At 30.4% G+C, this 22,660-nt stretch overlaps 1 protein-coding gene and 2 long non-coding RNA genes across 6 annotated transcripts; 2 read left to right on the top strand and 1 right to left on the bottom strand.

Moving 5' to 3' along the window:
• Positions 1-5,822: 5,822 nt before the first annotated feature.
• Positions 5,823-9,117, top strand: LOC107952871 (uncharacterized). 2 transcript variants are annotated; one of them, XM_016888073.2, is made up of 5 exons: positions 5,823-6,071; positions 7,349-7,521; positions 8,097-8,280; positions 8,546-8,652; positions 8,757-9,117. In XM_016888073.2, the coding sequence occupies exons 1-5, from the start codon at positions 6,000-6,002 to the stop codon at positions 8,836-8,838; spliced, it is 618 nt and encodes a 205-aa protein (XP_016743562.1). In that variant the 5' UTR covers positions 5,823-5,999; the 3' UTR covers positions 8,839-9,117. The 2 variants fall into 2 exon arrangements, with proteins under 2 accessions (XP_016743562.1, XP_016743561.1); XM_016888072.2 differs by having other exon boundaries at positions 5,861-6,071; positions 8,097-8,289.
• A 1,592-nt stretch (positions 9,118-10,709) lies between these two features.
• Positions 10,710-12,811, top strand: LOC107952870 (uncharacterized). The gene is made up of 3 exons (XR_001698962.2): positions 10,710-11,202; positions 11,990-12,079; positions 12,183-12,811. It is a non-coding gene; the product is annotated as an uncharacterized lncRNA (long non-coding RNA).
• A 1,729-nt stretch (positions 12,812-14,540) lies between these two features.
• Positions 14,541-17,558, bottom strand: LOC107952869 (uncharacterized). Of its 3 annotated transcripts, none has more exons than XR_001698959.2 (2): positions 17,301-17,558; positions 14,541-16,913 (listed from the first exon to the last, which is right to left on the bottom strand). It is a non-coding gene; the product is annotated as an uncharacterized lncRNA (long non-coding RNA). The 3 variants fall into 3 exon arrangements; XR_005930726.1 differs by having other exon boundaries at positions 14,541-17,188; XR_005930727.1 differs by lacking the exon at positions 17,301-17,558 and adding an exon at positions 17,067-17,294.
• Positions 17,559-22,660: the final 5,102 nt, after the last annotated feature.

The following is a 22,660-nucleotide window of genomic DNA, read 5'->3' on the forward strand; positions in this document are numbered from 1 at the left end:
CAACGAGCTCGGATGCCACATATATCACGAACTTGGACCACTCAACAAGTTCGTATTCTCACATATATCACGAACTCGAACCGCTCAACGAGCTCGGATTTCTTAATTCCTAGTGACATGTCACTTGTATCCTAAACTATTCCTAAGGTTCAAACAGGATTTTCCTCATTGCACATAGCATCTTCATCATACTTGTTCGTATCGTCGTGGATAACGATCGTAATATCATACATGCTTACAAATTCACCATTCTCATATTCATGAAATAATCATGGCATTGTTCATAATAACATTTAGGCATTTGTCACATAATACAATCATCATACCAACTATATAAATATTCACCACATAATATTAACACATGAATTTAAGTTCAAGCATAAACAATGATATTATTGCATTATTATTGACATACGAACTTACCTCGAAAGCGAGCACGGCTATTTATTCCGATTTAGTCCACAATCTCATTCTTTTGCAATCCATGCCCGAATCTCATGTTCCTTGATCTATAATATCACATTTAGCTTACTAATTATAACATTATTCATATGGGTCCAAAAATTATACTTTTATAAATTTGCATTTTGACCCCTAAACTTTCACATAGTTATACTTTTACCCCAATACTTGTAAAATGATTTCATTCAATTTATTTGTACTTTAAGCCTAGCCGAATCATTTTCATAACTATAGAAGTCCCCAATTTCCACTAAAACACACTGTTATGACAAATTTTATAACTTTTACAATCTAGTCCTTTTAAGCATTTTCATCGAAAATCACTTAGCAAAAGTCGTTTATTTGACATCCAACATTCATTTTCTACCATTATACATAAAAACACATGCATATCACTCATGGGTAAATTTTTAAACATGAACCCTAGCTCAAAATAATGGTAGAAATAGATAGATCTTATTACGAGGATTTCAAAAACGTAAAAATCATTAAAAACGGGGCTAGAACGGACTTACATTCAAGCTTGGAAGCTTGAAAAACCCTAGCTATGTCTTCTTCATGCAAGTTTCAACCATGGGGTAGAAGATGGACAAAAATTGGCTTTTAATTTTGTTTTTAATTCATTTTAATTACTGAAAAACCAAAATGCTCCTAACTTTAAAATATTCTATTTCACCTATTTCATTTTCATTTTTGTCCAAAAAATTAACCAATGCCCTAATTACCATTTAAGGACCTCAAATTTAAATTTTCAAATCAATTTGTCACCTTTAACATGTAGAACTCAACTTTTGCACTTTTTACAAGTTAGTCCTTTTGACTAAATTGAGTGCCTAAACGTCAAAATTTTCAAACGAAATTTTAGCGAAATCATCCCATGAAATTTTAGATCATAAAAATGTAATAAAAATAAATATTATTGTGTCAGATTTGTGGTCCTGAAACCACTGTTCCGACTAGGCACTAATTCGGGATGTTACACTTGAAGTGTTATCCATTGAAGTGGTTTGGTTCAAAATTTGCAGGCTTGATGATTGGTTTGTCATTTGGTTTCCCACAACAATCCCTTTTCAAGTCCTTGTATTATGGCCTGGTTTTCCACATTTGGTGTAGTTATCTTGCTGTCTTGTCTTGCTTAGTTTTGGTCCACTTTTTCTTTCTTTATCAACTTCCTTCCTCCTTGTTTGTTTGGGTATTCCTAGAGGCCTTCTAATCATGGGAGGAAGAATGGGTTCAATGTCCCTCACATGTTCCCATTGCATAGGACCTATACAAAAAAATTTAAATATGTCAAACACATTGTACAATGAAGTAAATGTCATAAAGGTTTAGGGTTTTAGCGCTATTACCTTTTACAGGGTTAATCAAGTGGCTATAAATATTCAACTGGGTAGTGATAGAATAGCATGTATTAGCATAAGCTTCAGGACTCACACCAAGTAGTTTCTTGCAAGAAATAACATGCTTACATGGAATTCTTGACAAGTCCCATTTTCTGCATGAATAGGAATAGTTAACAAGGTCAACAACTTGCTTGTTGCCTAATCCACAATCTACCTCATACTTATTCTCATTTCCAACATATACTTGCCATACACTACAAACAAAGTAACATTTTAAAGTTAAAACTTTTGCATCCAAGTAACAAAATTCAGCTAAGTAAAAAAAAAAGTTAACTGAACTTACTTATTGGACTAACTAACAATTTTAGACAACTTTTGTATCCTTGGACATAAAGGTCTAGGATGCTTTTCAGCAACCTCCCTCATGGAAGCCAACCTAGTCATGAATTTGCTTCTAATTATTTCCAACATCATTATTATAGGTTTATCTCTAGATTCTAAAATGACCTACAAGGAGAGAAAGTCCTTAAATAACTCCAACAACAATTATATAACATGAAATGATAAACAATCAGATTAAAAAATAAATTTTAACCTTGTTGAAACATTCATTGTTGTTGTACAGTAGCATATCAAACTTGCATCTGGTTGAGAGTTGGGCTCTTGACCAAGTCATTGGATCCTTATTACACAGCCAAGCCTTAGCAGATTCTGACAGTGACCTCATTTCAAACATTACTTATTCAAATTGTCTTGGAAAAGTTACTTTAGCAACTTTTCAGTAAGTAAGATGCATCGTTTGGCCTCTAAATCCTTCCATGTTTTTGAAATTGTTGTAAATATGTCTGGCACAGTTTCTTGCTTTAGCATTAGGGTTAGGCTCTGCGAAATAGTTAAACAATATGATAAACAACAGTTTTTATATAAACAATGTAGGGAACAATACAATTTGAGCTACCTTTTGTTTGTCAGACATAAAGCATACATTGTAGGAGTTGTTGATCTCCAAATCCCTTTGCAATAGCTTGAGGAACCAAAACCATGACTATTTATTTTCACTCTCAACTGCAGCAAAGGCCACTAGATATATACAATCATTGGCGTCAACCCCAATAATAGTAAGCAAATGTCTTGCATAATATCCCTTCACCCAACACTCATCTAACCCTATAATTCTCCTACAACTTGTTAACCAAACTGATTTGCATGCTTTAATACATATATAAGGCCTCTAAAATAGGCTACAATCTAATTTACAAATGGTTGTTGTACCAGGGCCCTCATACATCTAGTCTGAGACACTATTATTTCAAAATACACCCTAATATCATTCTATAAAGATGTTAAGAAATAATTGGGATCAACTTGAAATTTGTGTAAATAGTTTCTAGCCATCTACTTTGAAGTAATATTCCTATTTCTCATTAATTTGCCACACTTATGGTGGTTGACTAAGGTCTTAATTTGCCAACTTCCATCCATTGGATCCTTGGGACTTAATTTGGATGCCCACAATGTCCATGGAGAACCAGGTACATATATTGTTTTCACCCTAAGCTTGTCATTCCTTGTTAGTTTGGTTACCACCCTATTTATCCTCACATACTCTCTGATTGCATCTTTTAAAATGTCTTTATTTGGGAAAACCAAACCTTTTACCAATATAGGTTTCCTCATATCAGTTTGAAGATTGAACAGTGGGTACTTTTCTTTTCCATCTTCAACAGAATCCAAGTCATTTTTTAAATCCTTATTACTGTTACTATCAAAATCATCTCCTAAACCCTAAAAAATTAAGCTTAGTAAGTGGTCTAACTTTTTCTGTATCATTTCACCTACTAGTACGACCTTTGGTTCATCTACATTATCACCATAACACTCAAAAGAGTTAGAATAAGAAGCATCTGACTCATAGGCTTTATATGAACTATCATCTGAGTTAGATGCTTCTCCTCCAAAATCTCCCCCTAAAGTATTTTGTTCAACATCAAACCCTAAACTAGAAAAGGAGAATGAAACAGTATATTAGTACCAACAAATTAATCCACAACAATTCAGACCTGAAAACAACATTATGTCAACTCCAGTTCAAATTTAAACAATACCACTAATGAATTCATGAACATTTTAGGACATTCAGATAGCAATCAATATTCACGTTTGGATAATATTAAAATATACGATCTAGACATCAAAACAACAACCATTATTCACATTTTGACAAACATAAATATGTGCATTAAGAGACATTATGACAGCACCTATAAATTACATTTGGCCAACATAAATATGCACATTAAGAGATATTTTGACAGCAACTATAAATTACATTAAGACCGTATAAATGTAGAAATAATGCAACAAACAACATTGGTAGTAGCTCTATGGTCAGTAATGTTAACATAATTACACACAATCAAGCTGGAAAATTTCAAGTATAAGGGATATACGAGCAACATATAAAATGATACAACTTAGGACATTTAATCAAAATTTTCACCATTTATTTCCTCGAAGAACAACCAGTCCTTACCAAGTTTATTTGAACCTTACCTTACAATCATAGAGATCGCACATTAACAAGGAAAAGTCTTATGCAATGTATTACAAGTTATATATCATTAAACATAACTTATGTAGTAGGAAAAACACATCGAGTACGTCAGTCTAAAAGTTATGAACACAAAATTCTATCATAGTGATAAACTAAAAGAATGTGAAATTTACTCTCTATGCACACTCAAAATTGACCGAATATTACTAGAAGACAAGTTTTAAAATCATTCGTAAGTAATTAAACAATTAAAGGCCCTAAGTTTGATATCACTTAAATTAAATCCGTAAAAAAATTATCACATTTGTTAACAAATCAACCTATCAACTTTGAGCCAAAGTAGGAAAATTTAACCCAAAAAATGGTGAATTGGTCTCTATCAAAGCTAGATAAAATCTACCAAATCTAAAACCCAAACTAACTCACACAAATCTGCTTCCCATGTCAGTGACCAGACCAAGTATACCATCCTTTGATCTTGTCCAACTTTTACCTCTATACTTTTGAAGAACCCTGCATTTTTTTAATCTTATTTACACCATTAAAGGGCAAGGAATAATTTCAAAAATGACCCTCTATCCTAGAAAACCCACTTACAAAGTTGAAAACAGAATAAGAGGAAAAAGGGAACTCAAATGGTGAGATTGTAGAAAAAGTTGAAAAACTCAAAAGTAAAAAACAAATTTAAAAAAAGATTTTTTTTCTTTCCTTTTAGATTGTAAAGTATCTAAAAGTCCAGGCATTACTAACCAAATAGAAAATTACAACAAGCGGGTAACTAGTAAATAATTTTGTTTATCAATAATAAGACAGCTTTGATAGCAAAAATAAGATTAAGGATTTTGTCAAGAAACAAACCTTCAGAGATCTAGATGACAGATTAAGTATTCAGACCACATGAATACTTACTAAAGATTTGATCTTTTGGGTTCTTCTTAAGGGTTTCTTCTTTTGTGAAGAAAATATCAAAAAGGAAGAAAGGATGGATGTAAATGAAGAAAATATGAAGGTTTTTAATTTAAGGTTATAGTTTTAGAGTCAAACTACTTAATCAGTAAGAGAGACAGAAGGATGCAAAGAAGATGTACTTGACCCTCTATGTTGAATAAAAAATCCAATCGATTGATGAAGCACTTAGTTTGATTTCTATTGCTTCAATTCAACAAAGATGACCATTTTTTCAGTTAAATGAAAAAGAAAACTAAAAAAAAGAAAAGAAAAATGAGAGGAAGGGTTTTTCTTTTCCAGTTTAAAAAATGTAATTAATTTAAAATTTTTATTTAATTAAAATTTTATTTTAATCTCAGTTGGACATCCAAGTTGTCATTTGAAATCTATTTGAACTGTTACGTAAGAACTTAACGATATAGTGACTACTTCGTAACAAAATGATGATTTAAATGATTAAAACGTAACATTTAAAATATAAAATGAACTAAAAAAACCACTACTTTTGTAAAAAACCACTATTTTTGTAGTGTATCCTGAAAGTTAAAAAAGAAATAAAATTTGCCGTTCGAAGTCGACATCAAAATAAAGTAGGAAAAAGAACCGAGAGGTTTAACAAAAAGACCTGTACTATAACCTGAAATTGTAAAGACTAGAAAGAACGAACAGAGCTTTTCGCTTGAAACCCGGCAATGGTTTCTTTGTCGACTTGGTGTCGATACTTGGTTCACAAGATCGAGTACTCCTTCACTCTCGGCTGGAAGGTCGCATCTTCTTTGTCTTATCTCTTTCACATTTAGTATTGATTTTTGCTCTTTGATTTTGAATTTTCATTTTTAGGTTTCTTTTTTTCTCCAATGTATATGCTAAAATCCTATGATTTTGGAGCATTGGGTATGGTTTATTTCCTTGTTTTGATGATTTGCCACGGAGTTTGAGTTCTTCTGATGGTTATTTCATTGGGTAAATATAGAGACTTTTCCTTTTTGGGGTTTGGGTAGTTACCTGATGTTTTCTTTTTGTTCTTTTCTAATGCATTAACTTTGTTTCTTAGGGTTTTCAGAATGCGTGATTTCGTCATCATAGTGTTTCTGATTTCGGAATTCCATGATCCATATTTACCTCAATGTTCTGTGCTTTCTCTTTTACATAACAAAAGTAATTGCATCTACCAAAATTCTTATGAAGTGTGTGAAAATTCATCGAGTAGAATGATATGAACTCTGTATATTAATTGTTATTGATATATAAATGCGTTGTTTTTCTCCTATTCCCTAGACAAAATATTGAAAGCTGCGTTTCGAATCTAGGTTTAATTTTTGCAAAGACTATAATGGATTTACATACACTATGGAATGCTTTATATTCATAGTCTCGATGCAAGTATGATTGTTGAAGCCTTTGATGGAAAAAAAAAAGAAAAAAAAGATGAGTCTAAATGAGACCATCAGTGTGGGGTTTGTGAAAAGGTGGAAGATCATATATTGAATATTGTAACTAATAGAATAATTTGGGTAAAGGGTGGAAAATTAAATCAGATTTTCAGTCCATGATGAAGATAATGGCGGGAAATCACTCTTGATTCCTTTTCAGTTTGTGCCACACTTTGGCCAAAGCTGGGGTCATTCTGTTGTGGTGGTTTACCAATGGTTCAAGGATAAGCTTGCAACAGAAAATTTCATTACATTAAGAAAACCCTGTATTAGAGGATTAGATGGCTTAGGATTTTGGCCATTTTTCATACAAGTAAATCTTTAACTCAAAAAATTTGTAAATTTTGAGGAGGATTAGAGGAATATTTCAAACTAGTGTAAAGGTTCATCAGCTATGTTTTGAAAATCTCCATGCTTAATCATGATGTAGAGATATTAATGTTGATAATGGAGGTTTTTAAAGTTTTAGGAGGCTTCTGTGTTTATTCATGCTTCCATTTTATTCTGATGCATAAATTTCACTGGTTTCTGAAATTGCAGAATTTTGTGTGGGTTTTTCTTGCAAGTGTTCTTTATACTATTCTGACAGGAAACTTGATGTGAAACAGAGCTATAAGAGAGGGCAAATCAGTGACCGGGAATTACAAGATGCAGTTTGGAAAAATGTGTTTCAGGGAAAATTGACTTACTTACACTGGAGTAAAGGAGAGGCAATGGCCCCAACTATTGGAGAACAAGGGGGTACTCTTCTCGTACGGAAGATTCCATCTGCAGACCCAGGGTAATGCTGCTGCTGCTGCCTCTCTCTCTCTCTCTCTCTCTCTCTCTCTCTCTCTCTCTCCCTGCCTCCTAAATTGAGTTCATGTTTATGGTTTTGTTGGAGTAAAGGGGGTTTTTTCTTTTCATTTTGTGCCGCATTTCAGAGTTGTTCTTGGTACAGTTTCCTAAAGATTCACTTCTTTATGATAACAAATGTGCAAGTTCTTACACCCCCTGAGAAAAAAACTTATGGTTTCTTAACTCTGGTTTGAGTTGGTCCATTGCAAATTGTAATGAATCCATTTTAGTGTCTGTACATCTAGCCTCTGTGAAGGTTATGCTGTTCATTTAAGTTTAATTTATACTATTCCTTCTGAACATTAGTTTAGTACGTATATGTGAAGATAAGCAGAGGTAAAAAACATGTTAACTTGGCATCCTCATGAGTTTGATGATCCAATCAATGTTCTCCAAACAGAATCTTGTTATCTTTTTATTCCTTTCCTTCCTTTTGTGTTCAATAAATCTTGCATATTTACTCTTCTGGTTTGGATATGATTTAGAGAGTTCCTAACTTTATGCTTGACATCTGGACAGTCGAGTTTTTGTTGGGGATGTCATTGTCATGAAGGACCCTGACGATTCTGATAACTATCTGGTCAGAAGATTGGCTGCCACTGAAGGATATGAAATGGTGTCTAAGGATGAAAAAGATGAGCCATTTGTTCTTGAAAAGGACCAGTGCTGGGTATTGGCTGACAATGAAAAATTGAAGCCCAAGGTATTAAATGTTAGTAATACAACCAAAACAAGTTCCAATTGCTATTGTTGTACAAATCAATAAAACAGAAACAGTAATCTAGTTCATAAATTTGACTCTAAAGACTGCTTGTTAGCTGCCACATGCTTATTTCTTCTACTATTCTAATTAATGAATAACTAACATTAATTTAACTTTTTATACATTGCTGTGAAGAATCTGATCCATGTTCTCCACTATTCTGTCTTCTTTTGTTTTTTTTTTTTTCCTTCATTTGAGACTATAGGAAGCCAAGGATAGTCGGTTATTTGGTCCAGTTCCCATGACTGGCATAGTTGGCCGAGTTATGTATTGTCTGCGAACAGCTGTTGATCATGGTCCTGTTCAGAACAGGTAACTGCTCTATAGTAATTATTTAACTAAAACCATAGATTTCACATTAGGTAAAAGTTCTACTTTTTGATGATTGTGCTGAAAATTCCATGTTCCTCTAACAGTCATTACAGTATGCGAAAGGATTCTCCGGTGTTGGAAGTAGAGCTGGATGTCGATGGCATGGTGAAAAATCACAAATCCTAAACTGTTTACACTTTGAAAGTGTGCCTATTTGTCTTTATTACACCTTTTTCCCTCTGTGGGCATCTTTTCAGTTTAACATTGAAATTAAGGAGAGAATAAAGAAAAACAAAGAGGGCATTTAGGTTCATGTGTTATTCATGAGGATGGTAGTTTGTCCTTACAAGATGTAAAGCAATTGGGGGAATTTCATCATATTATCTTTCCATTTGAAAACCACGAAGGGCTGCCTGACTTATGTTGGATTTTGAGTTTGGATCATATTGAACAATTGCTTTTATAGTTTCTAGTTTGAAAGCTTTGCTGAACTTTTGTGGGAAAAAAGTTGGGACTTGGGTACATCATTATATTTGGTTGTTCAAAGTTGGAGTCATGGTGATCCTTTTTTTTTTTTTTTCTGATTCCCAGGTTCCTGCCCTCTTTGCGGCTTATTTTCTTTGGGGGAATCTAATCAAATATACTATAGCAATTTTAGGATATAATAAAAAGAAACAATTCCTATGTTGTACATCTAAGAACATGCCATTTGTCACTATAAATGTTTGTCATGAGTAATTATTTATTATATTTAAAAAATGTCATTAAAAAGCAATAGTTAACTCAATGAATAAAAGAATATGGTAAGAAACTTTATACATACATTTATGCATATGTATATATATTTATTGTTAAAATAAAAGCACTGACTATATATATATGCATATATAATTAGGCGGATATATACAATAAATTCTTTTGACCATATTTATGCCTGTATATTGTATATGCATATAAGAAACTATTAACCAGAATCAAAAAATTATTTTCATATATTGGGACTAGAATCGGGACGTAATTGTAGAAAAAAAAATATTTGGTTGTTCAAAGTTGGGACTAAAATCGTTAATTTATATCTATAAACCAGAATAAAAAAATATTTTCATATAAGAAACTATTAACCGGAATCGTTAATTTATGTATATATTTATACAATAAAAAAATTATTTTCATATATTGGGACTATAATCGGAACATAATTATAGGAAAAAAAATATTTGGTTAAATTAATTATTTAGAAATACAGTTCTTAAAAAAATCAAATTTTAAATCTAATTCTGGTATGTTTCATTATAATATATATATTTCATTAGTTACCATATTTATTTGTGAATAGATAATCCCTTAATTGTAGGCATAGCATAATATATTGTATAAATAGTATTATTTATTTATTCATTTTCCAGTCATTAAAATAGTTTTGAAGGGTGCATTTCTTAAAAAGTTAAAATTAAAACTTATATCACAATTACCTATTGGTGGATGCAAAATTAGGTGAATGATAAATTTAAGTGCTAAATTGTATATTTTCCATGTTAAAAGCATTTGACTTCTTAAAGTATTAAAAATACCACTATAAATATTGTGCATTATACATATAATGAATAATTGTTTTGAAATTTTTTTATATGATAAATAAAAAATATATTAACTTTAACGTCTACAATTAATAATATAATATCGACAGCATATGGCTATAAATACCTAACTTGCAAAAGATGAAGCCAAAAGTTAAGAATTGTTAAAAAAACAAAAAACAAAAAAAAACAAAGCGTCTACCCTATTTTCTTCTCTAATTTCATATCACCTTTTGTTACGCTAATATTTGAACCATACATTATTAATTTTTTTAACATAATTCCTTTACAAACAATGTTCATTAAAATAGTTTTGAATGACGTATTTTTCGGTTACTATTTCTACTTTTTAAATATGTATATTGCTTTACTTACAGGTTTTATTTATGGAAGGAAACAATTCTAGAAAATGGCAAAGACAAATGACAAACATACACCAATGGAATTAATCTATGAGCATGTTTAGTTGGCTGTAATACCAACGCATTACAGCTCAATTCAGTAGGCACATCACTAAACCATCACTAAACCATTATTTGGTTGGCTGTAATTGGTTTATTTGGTTGGCTGTAATAAGCTATTATAGCCCTATTCCATACGGGCTTATTCAGGGCAAAAATGTTGTTTACCATTCGGTGGTCTCCCCACAGAATGATGATTCAGGAAATAGGTGGGTAAGAAATTAGCTAAAGCTTTCAATTCTACCCTCACCATTATCCTTTCTTTCGCACGTCTGAAATCTTTTCCTTTCTTTTTCGTGCTTCTTCCTTCCACTGTAATATCAACAAATTCCCAACGTATCAATTTAAACATTTTTTAATCCCATTTTCTCCGAACCCCATCTGCATTTTCTCTTCTTCTTCAACTCTTTTTCTCTTCAATATATTGACAAAATTGGAAATTCTTGATAGCTTAATCCATTGAAAAAAGAAATGAAGCATTTTTCGGGTCGTCTCGCAGGATCCAAGAACTAGTAAGTTTTAATTCGGAACCAAATTTCAAATGCCCTAAATGTGTACAGTTTTAAGAGGAAAATGAAATGGGGATTTCAGATAAAACTCTCTTTCGCCTTCTATACGTTCACTATCTAATTAATTTCTAGGAAGGGTTTCTATTTTGCATTTTTGGGTTTTCTTCTTTTACTGGGTATTTTATTTTATTGTCTTGGTTCTGGTTTTAATGCCCTTTGGCTTGCTTAGAAACTCCGTTTGGTGTCTACTAACTTAAACTTACTATCATTTTGGATTCACATGATCTTTGTTTTAGTTTAGTGTATGGTATGGCGTCGAATTATGTAATTTTAGCTGAAGCTGTTAATGCTTTAATGGGCTTTGTGTGCTTAAAACAGTAATTTGTTCGCTGTAAATTATTGATTCTAAACTCTGTTGATCTTTCTAAGGTTTGATATGTATAATATTTTTTTACTATATGTTTCACATATACCATTGATTGAGTCTATAGAATTGATGTTTCATAGTATACATGTTTCCTGGTGTTGGAACCTTGGGTGTTCATTTATACCATTGATTGCATCTGATTTTTTTTTTTTTAATTTCCACCGGTCCAGTTAATTTCTTCTAAGAATGGCTGCAGCCAAAATGCAGAGAACAGAATATTAAAACAAGGGTATTTAGTTGCTTTTATTTTACCACTAACTCTACTTAATTTCATAATATCTAACCAAGGGCATTTAGTTACTTCTATTTTAGTTTGTGCAGTCCTTAGGTCTGATGTAGAGTTTTAACTTCATTTTTCCAAAGGTATTTAGTTACTATCCTTATCGGAAAGGGGCGTGGCTTGTGGAGTTTCTACATAATGGTCTTAATCTAAAGACCCTTATTCTAGATCTGGTATGAAGAATTCTCTAAGTGCTCTTATTCATTTATCGATAATAACATCAAAATTGCAGCATACAAACCAACTAACATTTCTTTTTAATTTTATGGAGTTTAGGCTGATGGTGAAGAAAGATTGAGGTCACTACTTATACTTTCTTGTTTATCATTTCATGTCAAGTAAAACAAAATTTTTAGAGTTGATGAAAGCAAATATGCGTTTGAAATGAAATGGTTAGAGAAGCTCATATTAAGAATGGTTAACCTGCTTGAAAAAGATGAATTGTGTATATTGAAAAAACTATTGAGGTTACCAATGAATTTAAAGAAAGGTGAAGTTTGGTTTTGTGTAGCACTTTTGAGAAATTAAATGCCATATGGTGTTATGGTTAGAATTGTTCATTGTCTACTATTTGTGTATTTGGTTTATGTAATAGGTTTGAATATTTTGTTGAATGTAGGGGTTTGATTTTGAGTAGCCCTTTTTGTTGGGTTCAGATAGAAGCAGCTCTTTGCATGATAATAGGATCATTATTTTGTGGTTTGGATTTTTCCTCTGTCATTGATATTCAACGTTTCACTCAATCATAAAAACATCATATTATGTTTGGCTTTTTGATCATTTTGTAATCATGGAACACCATTGATGTATAATAAGTCACATCGGAATGGTATCCCAAACCACAGAGTAACAACGCTAAAATCATTGTAATTCAGTGGAAGCTCATAACAAAGATTAATTGATTCTCGGCTGTGTGTTTGCTCTTCTTAGATTTTTTTGACTCGTAATAATCATTGATCTCAGGGGTGTTTGTATCATTTAGTATAATGTATTTTTTTTATTTATTTATGAGAAAACATAACATAGGAGTCACATAATCCTAAACCAAAACCCTTCTTGGAGGTTGTTCAAACAATTGTAAAAAGTCATCATTGCTACGAGTCATTTTTGCAAGATAATTCGTAACTGGATGTAAAATATTATGTTTGGATAATCCACGAGATAATTCGCGAGTTAAATGTATGAATATTATATTTGGATGTAAAATATAATTCTTGACTTTTTAGTTCAAAAGATAATTAAATTATTTGTTTCGCTAATTATATTTTAGCACATTAAATATGCATTGCAGTTTAAAAATAATAAAGTAGGTTATATATTATTTTTCTAATATTATATATTATGATCTTTATTAATTCATATTTTAAAAATAATTATATTAAGAATGTTATTAAATTATATATTATTTTATTAAATTGTATTTAATAATAATTATGTTAAAATATTATTTAATTATATCATTATTTTTATTAAATTATATTTAGTAATAATCTAATTAAAATTTAATAACAATAATCATCTAACTAAAAAAATTCTACTAAGGGTAAGTTGGTCATTTAAGTCCTTTTCCTTATACTATTACAACATTCATTCCATTCAACCAAACACAAGAATACTAATACAACTCTATTCCATTCCATTGAACCAAACAATTGAATTATTAATTACAGTTTTATTCTATTACAGTCATATTCCATTACATCTCTATTCCATTACAATCCTATTCTATTTACCCCAACCAAACACACCCTAAATGTTTCCACTAATGAATGATTTATTTAGATGCGTAATTTTCTTATAGGTTCCTTCATGAAATATTTTTTTGTTTGTTTTCACAAATTTTTCTTACATTATGATTTTGAGGAAGGAGAATCTTCCTCAAAAGATCAATTAAAGAGAATACATATTTTTTTAACGAAATAGAGAGTTATTTGAAAACTAGCAATGAAAATTCGTAGTCTATTAATTGTTTCAAGTACTCTTTTTTTTGGTCTAAAGTTTTATTTCTTACACCACGTTTCGTTCGGGTGAATGGAATATGATTGTAATAGATTAGAGTTGTAATGGAATAGAACTGTAATTAGTCATTCAATTGTTTGGTTCAATAGAACGGAATAGAGTTGTAATAGTATTCTTGTGTTTGGTTGAATAGAATAGATTTTGTAATAGCATAAGGAAAAAGACTTAAATGATCAAAGTACCCTCAACAGAATTATTGTTAGGTAGATAATTATTGTTATTGTTATTAAATTATTATTAAATATAATATAATAATAAATAATTTAATCATATTTTAACATAATTATTATTAAATATAATTTAATAAAATAATATATAATTTAATAATATTCTTAATTCAATTGTTTAGTTCAATTGAATGTAACATGAGTCGAACTAAACTGAATTATAACATGGATCCCAACAAAATAAAAATAAAACGTTAGGACCGCAACCAAATATAAAAAAGTATTTTTATTTTTTAATATAATTATGATCATCATTCTAATTTAATTTTCCCTTTTTTATTTTCTTTTTGTGGTAGGGGAAAAACCAACTACCCAATGTATTAGAAAGTCTAATTTTTTCATTCTCTATTTTACGAAAAAATATATATACAAAAACTAAGAAGTTAGCTTAACCCAAAACTTATAATATATGCACACATATACATTTAAAAAAGATTAAGGATTATAAAAATCCTATTATGTATATTTACATATGCATTCATAACTTTACACTATAAATGCAGCGTAGCATTGCATATAGCAATTGTATGAATAAGAAGTAATTGTTCCCTTCCGTTCCCTTGCTTTGCTGCTTTAGTCTGCTCAGTCCAACATGTTCTTGTAATATATACACATATATGCATGTATTAGAAAATGTAATTATAAACATCCCTTATTGTCCGCCAAATAGTAGTCACCCATCATCAAGAAGACATGTTCTCCCTTAGTCACTCCCACTGTACCATGATTTTCAATGCATTCAACTTTACCTGCAATTCTACAAAATCAAACAATAAAATAATATTTTATTATGCCCTAGGTAGCGAACCTTACAAATTACTCATAGAAAACTTGAGACATGTTTTCCAATGAAACCAACGATATCGCGAACCCACAGCTAGTTCAAGGACCCTGCAATTGATTCGTGAACCACAACCTAGTGAACTTCAGACTTTTACATCAGCATTCTTAAAACATATAGCTAAATTTGTCCCATCATAAAAGGATTATGTAAACAGCTCACATTGGTTGCACTCTTCTTCTCACCCTCCCTTAGTAGAATCTCTGATTTCTCTCCACAAAACCATAATTTCCTCCCAACCTTCAAACTCATTCCCTTCATTCTACCTTCATCTTTTTGCTCTATTCACCTCACTGGTTAACATATTTCAATCTATCTAAATTTCTCTAATTATGCAGCCATTTCTTCATAACCGAAACAAACCTACCCATTTCCATGTTCAAACTCCGACTTCAAACAATAGTTGTCTCTTGATAGAAGATAAACCTGTAGGCTTTGTGCAAGTTATAATTAAGATAATAAAATGTCCAAATAACTCCAACCAGAAAATTTTGGAACAAATAGCATTGATCAATAAGTCACTGATGAGGTATATATTGAAAAATATTAGAATAATTACAACAAAGATGAAGAATACCTTTCCTTTTTATTGAGGAAAACTACAATAGTGAATGCTTTCCTCTACTCCATCACAAACTTTCCACATGTTTTGATAAAGAACCTCAGTGAAAAACGGTGTAAAGGGGGCCATAACCTTACATGAATTAGAAGAACCTAAAACCTAATTGCATATTTCTAAGCATGTAAATAAGCTGTGACTTTTGCTGAACATATGATAGCAGGATAAAAGCGATGATTTGCCACTACGAAAATGAAAAAAATAGTACATGCATTACAAAGAGTAGAGAGAGCCATATGACAGTCTTATTCTCCAATATGACCTTTTAGTCTCTTACGATTGAATCTCACATATATATAAAAGCATGCCCTAGAAAGAATCTCACTTAGGACACAAGGAAAGACAAGAGGGCAACTATATTATATGATGCCTCATTTCTACAATTAAAAGTTCATTTTAGAAGTTATGAGGAAGATAGGGGAAAGGATATGGACTAATAGTTGCTAAATTATTAGTTTTGTATAGCCTGAACCTGGACTTTATATTGTTCATTACTATGTTCTTTTGGGTCAGAGACATTACCATGCTTACCATCAAAGACATGACACTCTAAAAGGCACCAAGAAAATGTGTTCCATAAAATAAATAAACCAACATATATATTCATAGTCTAACTCCCATATCATTGGCATTATTTCCGGTTAAAGTTACAGAAATTAAAAATAAAAAATAAGATATGATGTCAAGCAAAAATTAAAAGATAATATATAGTTGAATACATGCCATCCTTGATCAAGAAATAGTTTTTCCTTCGCAAGCAAAGTTGACGTAGCATAAATACTCAAAAGTGCATAGCCTCGACTCTGAAAATAAAAATGTCAACAAAGAGGCATTGATTTTCAACTAATTACCAGTGTATGTTTGTATAAACCAACATCAATTCATCCAAGCTCCCCATTTTCGCCTTTTTTAATTCCATGATTGCAAATAACTAAAAGGTATTGACTGCAATATGTGTTAATCTCTAAGTTCAAAATTTATTGCATTTCAACCAAAGAGAAAAATGGGTGCTCTGTAAAAAAATTTCAGTCAAAGATAGAGAGAGGAGAAAAATGGATGTTTTGTAAAGGGAACATTCCAACCTAGCTAAACATCTTTTAAGTTTTAATCTAACATCAAAAGAATTTAAAACAATACAAAATGTCTATAGGTTAAAAAAATGGCTGCAAACAACTTACTAGAAAATAACTAATTCACTCACAAAATTAAGCCAACTCATAATAGATGAAAATAAGAGAGTAGGATGGTTTCACCTCTAAATATCTTATCATTTTTTGCCCAAACACATCATCCAATTGAACCTATTGACAAATACCATAAATTGTAAATTCAATGTTCTTTTCAAACTTGATAAACACAGAAGGGAAGCCATTCAAGAAAGGAACACCAGCAAGAAGCCGCAACCAAAAAAAAAGAGGAGGTAAAGATGTTGGGTTTTCAAAAAAGTACAAAACCTGCTCATACAAGAAAACTATCGTTGTTGAAAAAGTTCTAGATGTCCGACCAACGATAGAGTAGCTTGAAACATCATCTCCCCCAAAAGACAGTGATTGGAGAGTTGAGTTGTAACTTATTTCTTAGAAAATTTAAAGAAAACCCATTACCAGAAACCCTTTCTAAAAAAAAATTTGATGATTGCAAGAACAGAAACGGAACGAAATTAAACTTGAAAAGAAAAATCTGCTAACCTGAAAATGCATTGTTGTGATGAAAGAAGCAACTTTGAACGCATTTGCAAAGAAAGTGTGAAGGAGATTTTATGAAGAATTTTCTTTATTTCTATTCGGTGATGGTTGAAATGGCTATTCAAAGCCATCACCATTGAATACGTATTACGCATTTGAGGGAATAGAAATGCTTTAAGTGATTCGACCGAATGAAGAAACCGTGAACCAAACAACAACATTACTATTCATCTAAGAATAGGGAGGGACTGGCTATGCCATTTCCCCCAATCAAACATGGCCTTAGATATTACCAGGTCAATATTCGAATTTACTATTTTTTTATTTTTTTATTAAAGCAAATTTTACATTGAAAGAAAATAGTACTATTTTTTTATTTTTTTATTAAAGCAAATTTTACATTGAAAGAAAATAGATAATAATTTTGAAACAAAATTGAACTGTGACATCTTATACTTGACTCAGTTGTTGGATCTGAATATAAAATATCACATTTCGTTGTTGAAATAATTTACTTTTCTAACTTACATTTTTTTTCGAAATAGAAATTTAATGATAAAATTATTTTATAAAAATTTTGGTAGCATTTCTGCCTATTATACGTAAACACCCCTACAAAATTTATATTTCACAATATATCCACATTCAAATCTTCTCCCAAAATCAATTCCCAACACTTCAATTTCTCAAAACATACCAATAAACTAGATTTCTACGCTTTACTATTTTATCAAAGCATTAGTTATAACGTACTAGTAAATAAAACATAATGAAAATATTTAAATTCAGTTTACAACATAGTATTATATATATACAAGCCTAGGTACATGCCATTTATATAAACTATAAAGTAAACTTTTCACCAACATTGTTTGAGTTGATCTTCAATTCTTCAGATGCTACTAGAATGACCTATCGAACACGAAAAAATAGACAACCATACGTTGAGCAATTTTTATGCATAGTGGTGGCAATATCATATAAATCATTACATAAGTATTGAACATAAATTAATTGATAGAAATAAATTTAAACATGATTATAAATATCATTAATAACACCACAATAAAAGAAAATTCTAATATTAATAAAAGTTAATATTACGATATTGACAAATCGAATAAAAAAATAAGTTTTTTAATCAAATTCAAAATCGTATAATTAATTTAATTCACACAATATGAAAATTCAAGTAAGTTCAACTTTTGTTTTTGCTTTTCTTTCTATTTAGACCCCGCACTAAGGTTTAGACTCATAACTAGATACATAAATCTGCCACCGCGAATTGTTCAGCAACGATAGCTATCAAAGTAGTCCACGATCCTTTGAGAATTGGGTCTGCCCACAACCCTCTAGGAATTCAGGAGCTCTGAATCCTCTAATATAAAGACTTTATGTCATGCCAACTATATTCGATTTATAGTCTAATTTAGTGAAACGGGGTAAAAATCAAATTTCATGATCCATTTCAATTCCATTTTCATATAATTCTCAATTCAATTTCGTTTCATGTTCAAATCACATATTGCCTAATGTAAAATTAGGCTTCCAATTCAAAACATATTGTAACACCTTGAAAATTTTTACAGTAAGATATTATCCTTAATATAATAAAATAAGAAAATAAAGTGACGAGAAGAGGAAAATTGAGTTATGTCACTGGGAAGTATATTATGACATATTGATTCAAGAAAGGACTAAATTATAAAAGTGAGAAGTTTTGTGGCCCAAGAGTAGAGCTGATCATGGGCTGGGCGGCCCGGCCCGGCCAGGTCCGAAGGCCTTTCCGAAAAATGAGAGGGTTTGGGTAAAAATATAGGCCCGAAAAATAGGCTTGGGCAAAAAAATGAGGCCCATTTAGAAAACGGGCCGGGCCTCGGGTAAGAGTTTTTTGGCCCAGGCCCGACCAGGCCCAGCCCGAATTATATATTAATATATTTTTATTTTATTTTTAATCATTTTAAATTTTTAATATAACCATTTTTTTATTATATTGTCAATTTGTGCATTGTTTTAAGAATTGTTTTAGTATCATTTTTATTTGTTTTAATATTTATTTTTATGTTTTTAAATATATTTGATTTATTATATTTTTAAAATTTTTTATTTAATGAAATAAGCAAAAAAAATTTAATATGGGTCGGGCCGGGCCGGGCTTGGGTTAGCAATTTTATTTCGGGCCAGGCTTGGATAAATTTTTAGGTCCATATTTCGGACCGGGCCTGGGCCTAGTAGACTGGCCTAAAATTTTTTCTGGGCCAGGCCGGGCCCGAACCCGACCCGACCCGGCCCATGATCACCTCTACCAAAGAGTAAATACTCAAAATTTGAGGGATTAAAGTATAAATATGAAAAAGTTAAAGGACTAATAGTGCAAATATTTTAAGGGAGGAATGATTTAGAAACCAAGGAAAATTGATGAATTAGGACCAAATTGAATAGGTGAAGAATTATGAGGGACTAAATTGCAATTTTACCAAATTAAGTGATGACTCAAGAATGGAATTTTAAAAGATCACAAAGGGCAAAATGATCAATTGGAAGAGAGAGAAATCTAGAAAGTAATGATGATGTTGGTGATATTTTATAATTATTTAATTAGATAATTATTATTTATTTAATATTTTAATAAGATATTTTATTATTTTATTATTTTATTTAATCTATATATATGTGTGTGTGTGTGTGGAAAAAAAACACACACACTCCATCATTGTCCATGCATCCCACGTTAGGAAGAAAAGAAGAGAAGAAAGAAACTTTTCATTCTTTACAATTTAGTCATTACACTAAAAATTCACCATTTTCACCTAGAAATCAAAATATTTTTCATGGTTACCAAGAGAGAAAAATAATAAGTAGACTATGGAAAGCTAGAATATAAGTTAGGTTCAAGAAATAGAAAGTGGAGGAGAGAGAAAATCAAGTTAAAAATTGGAAACAATAAGTCAAGGTAAGAACATCAAGATTTCCATGTATTTTTAAGTTTGATATTATTGAGAAAGCATGGAAATGAAGCTAAAGTAGAGTTTTCTTATATATGGTTCTATGTTCTTGATATATTAGTAAAGAGAAATAAGAGAAAGTGGTGGGAAATATTGTAGAGAAAGGAAATAAGGGTGTTATAAACTTAATAGTTAACATTTTGCACTAAAACAGTTTTGTGCAGTAGCAGTAGTCTAATTTTCAGAAATCACCAAAAATTGTAGAAATCGAATTAAATATTTAAAAAAATATTAAATTAAATCTTATTAAGTCTAGTTTCTTATAGAAGAAACCGTGTAAGAATGGAATTGTGAATCATGAGATATAATAAATTTTGTTAGACAAGGTCAGAATGATTTCGGGTTCCCCTGTTCTGACTTTGGAAAATCATAAAAAATTTGAGAAAAATAATTAGCTTCTTAAAGTTATATGTTTAAAATCCAGAATGAGTCTATTTTCAATTGAAACAAATGAAAACATCATCCGAATCCTGTACAATGAGATAATTAATTTTTAGTAAAGAAGGGTCGGAATTGTCAGACAGTAGAATAAGGGTGACTTTAAAGAATAAACTGTACTTATTGGATAAACCAAAAATTCTAAAAATTTTATGGTAAGAATACACATAGTATTGTTTCATGGAAAATTATCGGATCTTAATTTCGAGTTCTTTATCTGAAGATATAAATAATTTAGTGACTATGACGCAAACGGACAGTTTTGAATATACATATAAGTAAATAGTGAAATTATTGATAATGTTACTTGTAGCATGTTATATAAATTAAGAATTTGGAATGGAGAGGAGGAGGAGAAAAATATGTATGAATATTCAGCTAGCATGGCTAATTTGCATGTTTTAGGCTCAGGGACTAAATTGAATAAAATTAAAACTTTATGAGAAATTTTGTAAAAATGTTAGAAATGACCAATTTGCATGAAATGGATTATTTTATTATTTAAAATTTCAAAATTTAATGAAATTATTAATTTAGTTCTAGATCGGGGAAAAACATGTTTTAAAGATTAAATTGAAAAGTGTTGAAATTATGGAAAATTCTGATTTTTATAGAATTCATGGGTTTTTATCAATTTGAATGAGAATAACAGCTGGAAATAAGGATTAAATTGCAAGAATTTTATTTTTTTGAGCCTAAGGATGAAATCGTCATCAATTAAAAGTTTAGGGATAATATGGTAATTTTATTTAGAGGATTAATTGAATGTATTAGAACATGAAATAAATGAAAAAAACGATCAAATTTATTTATAAAGATTCGGATGACTCGAATACGAGACTTGAATGTGGAAAAGAAAAGATATCGGATTAATGAAATTATAAACATGAACAAGCAACGAGGTAAGTTAGTGTAACTTGAATTGTATTTTTAAATGTATGAAATATCGATATAATGTACTACTTGATTTATGTTTATGAAGAAATGACAAGAGAATGATATTTATCAGACATGTAAATATGTGATTATCTTTGATACGTTGATACAAAGAAATTAAGTATATTGAGACGAGTAATAAATTCAAGTAAAGCATGTCGAGAAAAATAAGTACATTTAGGGGACAATATGTTTGATTTTAATTGGTTCCAAATATGAACGTTAGATGAAATAAAATATCTGATAAATAAATCAGTAACTCCGGTAATGTTCCGTAACTCTATTCCGATGATGGATTCGGGTTAGGGGTGTTACATTTAATGGTATCAGAGCTAAGGTTTAGTCGGTTTTTGGACCGAATATAACACATGTGAAGTCTAGAAATACATTACATAACCTGTGGTAGTGTGATATCTTCCGACTCTGATGATATTTGTATTACTATAATTCAATTTTATTTATTATTAATTGTTATATTTTAATTAAAATGCATGGTAAGTAAAATTAGGTAAGCAATTGAAATGATGATATTGATTTGAATGAAATTGATTCAAAAATGTTTATACCTATTGAAATTGAATGGAACAAATTGAAAATTAAAAGTTATTTAAATTACGTAATTGAATTATGAATTATGTGAATATTTGAAATGTATATTGATTGAAAAGTAATTAGTGATTTTAAATTTGATTGGACAATAAATAAAAAATATGGATTGAATAAAAATAAATTAAATTATGAATATGTGTAAATATGTGAATTGTGTATTGATAGAAAAGTGGTTGGAATTGAATCGAAGTATGATTATATGTGAATATCTAAAATATGTATCGGCATTGAATTGTATACTGATTAGAAAGTGGAAAAGTGAATTTGAATTGAATTGAATTGAATTGAATGGAATTATGATTAATTGAAATGTGTATTGGTTGGATATTGAAATATTGAAATATGAGAAATTGTGATTAAATTGAAAGCGAATTT

Source organism: Gossypium hirsutum, chromosome A07 (assembly GCF_007990345.1).
Source record: "Gossypium hirsutum isolate 1008001.06 chromosome A07, Gossypium_hirsutum_v2.1, whole genome shotgun sequence".
NCBI classification, from domain to species: domain Eukaryota; kingdom Viridiplantae; phylum Streptophyta; class Magnoliopsida; order Malvales; family Malvaceae; genus Gossypium; species Gossypium hirsutum.

Excerpts from the sequence above, each read along its gene's own strand:
- LOC107952871 (XM_016888072.2), top strand. The coding sequence starts at position 6,000 with ATGGTTTCTTTGTCGACTTGGTGTCGATACTTGGTTCACAAGATCGAG. Across the intron at positions 7,522-8,096 it reads ATTCCATCTGCAGACCCAGG|TCGAGTTTTTGTTGGGGATG; the intron begins GTAATGCTGCTG and ends ACATCTGGACAG. Across the intron at positions 8,653-8,756 it reads CATGGTCCTGTTCAGAACAG|TCATTACAGTATGCGAAAGG; the intron begins GTAACTGCTCTA and ends TTCCTCTAACAG.